The following is a 6,000-nucleotide window of genomic DNA, read 5'->3' as shown; positions in this document are numbered from 1 at the left end:
ATGCATATTCACACCATATTTAATATAAACTATGTTACATGGAAGCCAACCAGACGTCCCATTTGTATTTTTACGAGTGGATACTGAGTATAAATTCCATAAGCGAGTTCTGTTTAGAACAATCCAAATTGCCCGAATTTTGGTGAATATTCTAGCGCTAGAACGTTTGCTGTTTTCCTAGTACTACTTGAATCCATGACTCACAAACACCAGGGCACGGAATCACAGCAGTAAAGAACAGGTGAAAAGTTGTTCCTAGTTGTGTTATGCAGGAGCATACAACTCCCATCATTCCCCGTGCAAAAATCAACAAATAAACAGAAGCACCGCATTTCAGACTCTGTTGCGCATCGTTCGCCATGGCGCCTGGTTTTTGTAGTTTCCATTTGAACAACTGCCAGCGTGTTAACTCTTGCTAGAGAGGGACTAAAACTACACTTCCCACAACAGCGCGGGGGCGGACTCCGGTAGGCTTACGTCATCTTTTCAGCCAACCAATGACAGCTCCGGGCGGCAGTGAGGCAAGCGCCGTCAGGCGCCAAAGTGGTTTTTTTTTTTCTTTTCTTTTTTTTTTTTTCCGCCGAAGCCGAGCGGGCGCTGCTAGCGGAGGCGCCATATTGGAAGGGACAAAACTCCGGCGACAGCGAGTGACACAAATAAACCCTTGGACCCCCTCGTTTCCCCAGCTCTAAAGGCCGCGATGTTGTACCTAGAGGACTATCTGGAAAGTGAGTGGGCGGCGCTGGCGGGGACCGTCTGTGAGACCTGCAGGCGGGCGAGAGCGCGAGTGGACGGGCGGGCGGGATGGCGGGAGGGAGGGGGAGGCGGGGGATGTTTCTTTCTCACGGTAACTGGCAGCCTCGCTGTGGGCTGCCGGCTCCCTCGACCCCCCCGCCCTGACGCACGCACGCGCGCACGCAGTGACGTAAGCGCGTACTTTCGCCGTTGGCCTCGCCCCCTGACGAACTCTTCCCCTTGACAGTGATTGAGCAGCTTCCAATGGACCTGCGGGACCGCTTCACTGAGATGCGCGAGATGGACCTGCAGGTGCAGAGTAAGTCAGCGCGTTTTACCCTTGTTTGCTGCTCTCGTTCTATGTAAGACTCTTGCCTTCGACTCCAGCGCCTCTGCTATTGACTGTTCTCTGGCTCACTGGCTAGTACATTGGAGTTGTCAAAAAGAACTTGCAGTGCCGAATCTTGCCTCTTCTTGCTTCCATCAGTACTTTTCTCCTGGCTTTTACGCGAGAGGACATTAGAGCACGTGTGTTCTTTCTCCAGTTTGGGAGTGTGCAATAAAAGTTCCTATACTTTGATTCAGAATGTAGATACAAGTTATAATGCACATCTGCATACATGTCGAAATTTTGACATTGAACCTTTATGTATGGAACATAGATTTTAGCGTTTATACTTTTGTTAAAGTTCTATTCAAAAATTTTCAAGAGCAGAAAACTATAGAAGCGCAGGTTATATGCGTTTTATTAGACCTTTGGAATGCCAAATCTGAAGTTTTACATTATAAGTTCTATTCTCAGTTGTCAACAGCATGATACTTTGTCAATCAAAATGAGTGAGGGAAATAAGATTTTACTGTAAAGCTTCTTGTGTGCTGTAATAAAAATTTTGGCTTTTCCTTTATCCCCAATAGCATGGTAGTGTGGTAACATTTTCCCCAAATTAACCTTGCTCTATCATAGAGTAGTTACTGTTTTATGTGGTCATTTTTTTCTTCGAAGTTTTTTAGAAGGATTTATGATTCAGAGAAGGCAAAGAATCAGCCTTTGCAGTGAATATTTGTAGAGGTACTGTATTAAGAATTATGAATGAAATTAATTATACATTTTCGGCTGTATGACACTCCCTTTGGAGAAACTTAGGTACTCCTTAATTAAATTATTTAAATGATACTAATAGCTGGCCTTCATGGGGTATATCTGCAGAAGATATATTTGTTGAGCCAGTTTATTCCAGCTGTGTTTAGTTGTACATTGAATGTTTCTTATGCTGTCAGGTTTTCTCTTAGAAAGGTAGGGATGGAGGAATATCTGGGTTTTTGGAGTGTGATAGCGTGGAAAGGAGTATCATGAAAAGAGATCGGGAGAACCAAACATTCCAGAGTGTGGGAGTCTTGACATAGCTAAGAACCTGTTCTTTTCTCCCCGTTGCTTCTCTGTCCCCCACCCCACACACACCTCCATACCAATTGTTCATGTTCATGTATATAGTTTTCTCAGCCCCTTGACAGTTTCATGTGGTACATATTACAAGGTGATATGATTTGAAAGTCACCTTTTATTCAGTGGATTGTGGTATGGAATTCTGAATTGTGTGTTTCTCCAGCTTGTGCGCAAAATTCATTTTAAATTTAGTGAAATGCTAAACATTCGCTAAAGGAGTAATGTTATCTATAGGTTTCAGCACAGATTTTGATGTCTGAGTTTACTTTAGGGCCTTGCTTACTTACTCGTTGGCCTTGTCAACATTACTACTTCTGAGAGGTTTTAATCATTTATAAAATGAGAATCCCCTGAAGATTGAAAAATAATGCAGATAAATTAGAACCTGATACAAAGTAGGCATTCAATAAATGTAACTGTTACTTTACCCTTTTTCATTATCATTACAAATTTTAGATTCTCTTGTAATTTGGATTTAGGTTATATCAATTAGAGAGTTTTTTTAAACTTGTATTTTTCATACAATTAGAATTTTCTAAAGTTAATAGTCATTATGTATTAACAAAAGAGATTTATTTGTCAAATAAGTTAGAAAATGTTTATTCAAACAAAGGAAAATTCTTTTTAAAAATTGACCATAAGATTTCTCAGAATCTTTAAAAAGCTGTTTTTTAATGAAAATCTCCAAAAGGAGAATATAGTGAAAAGATTTTCTTCAATATATATAACAACAGAATCCTTTGTGTTTATTTTTCCTATTTTTAGCAGACATGGAATTAGATGAGTGTTCTTGGCACATATTTAGGGAAAATCTATATAGAATAAATATTATAGTGTATTAAATAAATACATGATTGTACCTACTACTTTCAGTCATGATATGAGATGATGGGATGTTTAAGGCCATATAGCAAGAGGTTAAAATCATTTTATCACTTTTTCTCATTAAAAGAAATGTGATGATTATGAGTAGTGCTTTCAATAAGAAATTACATTTGTCACATTTGACTGATTTAATACCATTAGCTTTTGACCCCATGGCTGTACTATTCAGAAACTGTAGTATAGATCTTATCAACGTTATTGACTACTTTGATTATTGGGAGAAGTTTTGAAATAACAACAAAATAAGTTGTCAGTAGGGAAATTGTAACTTTTTTTAAAACTAAAGTAATTAAGACATTATGTATTTACATATTTAAAACTCGACACATTTATAAGTTAGTTGCCAAGTGAAAGAATTCATGTTGTCAGATATTTGTTTTTTCCCCAAGTCAATGCGCATATATTCAGTGTATGAATTTGGTTATCTAAATATGAAATGTTTTTATTACACCATAGATGCAATGGACCAACTAGAACAAAGAGTCAGTGAATTTTTTATGAATGCAAAGAAAAATAAACCTGAGTGGAGAGAAGAACAAATGGCATCCATCAAAAAAGTATGTTCAACCCTGGATGATTTGTCAGTTAATACCTAGACCCTCTAAGAAAGATATTTTAAAATTAAATAGTTTTCTGGATATCAAAATGGGGGAAAGTTAGCAATGGCTCTTCAGAATTTAAATACTTTGTCGTGTTTTAGAGCTTCAGGGTAGGAATATTTAATCATTGAAGCATTTTGGTAATTTAAAAAATTGTTTTAATAATTAGTGACTTTTATTAGTTGTAGAACCATTATGAAGTACAGTTTTTCTTTTCATTCATTTTATTCTAGAGAGGCAGTTAAATACAGTACTGTCTTGCAGTTCAAACTGAGGTGAAAATTAGCAGGCTGTGAAGCATATTTTATATATCGCTAGGTACCTAAGTTGGAATCACAAAATAACAGAAACTTAAGAGTTAAAAAGATCCTTAAAACATCTTTTAATTTAAAAGTAAATTTCTACTTAAATTTGGCCTGGAAATACAGAACTCTGAATTTTTAATCGTCTGATTAAACTTATAGCTGTCTTTCAGTTTAGAATGGGTATCAGCTCTCCCTCTAAAGGTATGCTTTAAAGGTATGATCTCGTTTATTCGGGATTCATTGGAAGAACTATTTTAAAAACTTGTCATTTAGCTCTGTGACATTGGACAGGTCCTTTAATATCTCTGAGTAATAATGGCTCCTCCACCCCCAGCCTTCATAGAATTGTTCAAAGATTGACTGATAAACAAAATTTGAAAACTACAAATTTATAGTAGTATGTCATTTATTTTGCCACATGGGGAGAAGGTTATTTCTGTTAAGAGAAAAAAATTTCATAATCTGTAAGAGAATTGGCCCTGGCTTGGAGGATACCTTGGAGGCCCAGGTGTAGATGAATATAAACATTACATATATATTGAATATAAACATTATATATATATAATATATCCCAAAGTCGTTCGTTATTTCTTTAACTTATTACATTTTTGGTGTAGTGCAGCTTGGATGTACTCTGGAAAGTCTGGTACTCCATGGAAATTAATAGAATCCATTAAAAAATAATAATTTGCTTTATACTGGAGAAATTTAAATTTAAAGAAATTTAAAGGTTGAGTTGTATGGCTTAATACCTAATTTAAAATGAGAGTTATAGAACAATTAGAAAATAGGGATATGCAGGTCAGAATTTTTCAATAGTTGTTCTTTTATAAAAAGTTTTTAAAAATGGAGACCTTAAATGTCCTTTATGAATTAGATACATTTTTTTTTAAATTTTTTTAAAAGATCTATTCATTAGGTCATATAACTTATCAGTTAGCATAGAGGCTAGACTTGGAATGATATTTATTTGTATTTATATCTTTTCTGGGAATTTCGAACATTTTCCTTTAATTCTTGGCCGTTGTCAATAACTTCTAATCTTGCCAAATCCCCACCCTTTCCTTCACTTGGTTTTTATTGTTGTTTAGGATAATTGACAGTGACAATAAGGTATGATAATGAAAATCCAGTTATATGTCCTGGACACACTCATTTTAAAATGGTTAATTCGTGAAATGAACTGTTTTTATTCAGGATTACTATAAAGCCTTGGAAGATGCAGATGAGAAGGTACAGTTGGCAAACCAGATATATGACTTGGTAAGTAAAATTAATGTGGGTGTTTTGCCATAAGTACTTGAATTATGGATTATTTTTTAAAGTTTTTTGGCTTAAATGTCATAGGAAGAATAGACTGAAAACAAAAGTATTGCTGTTTTGATCCTATTTGAGAATTTAGTGTCTGGTTTTTAAAAATTTCCTTTTGGAAAAGAGTCATAGAAAGTCCAGATCAAGAACCTTATATTTTAGACAAATCTACATTGCTATAAAATTGTATCTGATGTTAGATTTTTTTTAAGCAAAAATTGGTGTTTTTTTTAGTAATCCTATTCTTAAGGTAGTGTATTTACTTTCCTCAAATCATCTTGAGACCGTTTCTGTGGTAAAATACATATAAGACTACTGTGTTGACAAGACTTCTTGGTAGTCTGATTAAAATAAAGAAGAGAATCATTTGAATTAATGTTAATAGGACTTAACTATCTATTAGGTGATGTCAGTAGACAGTACACAACTGGCTCAGGTGGCAAAAATGAGAAACAGGAGATTAAATAAACTTTAAGAAAAGATTCTTTTATGCAGCAGCAACACTTGTAAAAGATTGAAATCACTAAGAAGGAAGATACATGCAATATTTCTCAAACTGCTATAAATATGATATTCTTTTTTATGTAAAGCATCTTCTCAAATACATACTTTATGTAATACTTATTTCTGGTTTTGTCTCAGAGTAAGTTAAAATTGAAAGTAAATGCTCACTCTTGGTTAACTTAAGCATATCGATTTTTTTATCTTATTTTTGTAGTCT

The 6,000-nt window shown here is 35.2% G+C and overlaps 1 protein-coding gene across 3 annotated transcripts in view; it reads left to right on the top strand.

Moving 5' to 3' along the window:
* Window positions 1-565: 565 nt before the first annotated feature.
* ING3 (inhibitor of growth family member 3) overlaps window positions 566-6,000 on the top strand; it is a 30,452-nt gene continuing 25,017 nt past the window's right edge. For 2 of the 3 annotated variants that reach the window (XM_016125259.2, XM_016125260.2), the window contains exons 1-4: window positions 613-728; window positions 983-1,054; window positions 3,521-3,621; window positions 5,166-5,231. In XM_016125259.2, the coding sequence (XP_015980745.1) occupies window positions 701-728; window positions 983-1,054; window positions 3,521-3,621; window positions 5,166-5,231 (267 nt within the window). In that variant the 5' untranslated portion in view covers window positions 613-700. Of the gene's footprint in view, window positions 729-982; window positions 1,055-3,520; window positions 3,622-5,165; window positions 5,232-6,000 lie in introns of all 3 variants that reach the window. The other variant, XM_016125258.2, reaches the window with a different exon arrangement.

This window comes from Rousettus aegyptiacus, unplaced genomic scaffold (assembly GCF_014176215.1).
Source record: "Rousettus aegyptiacus isolate mRouAeg1 unplaced genomic scaffold, mRouAeg1.p scaffold_m13_p_13, whole genome shotgun sequence".
Taxonomy (NCBI): Eukaryota; Metazoa; Chordata; class Mammalia; order Chiroptera; family Pteropodidae; genus Rousettus; species Rousettus aegyptiacus.
This window is presented reverse-complemented; position numbering and strand designations above follow the sequence as displayed.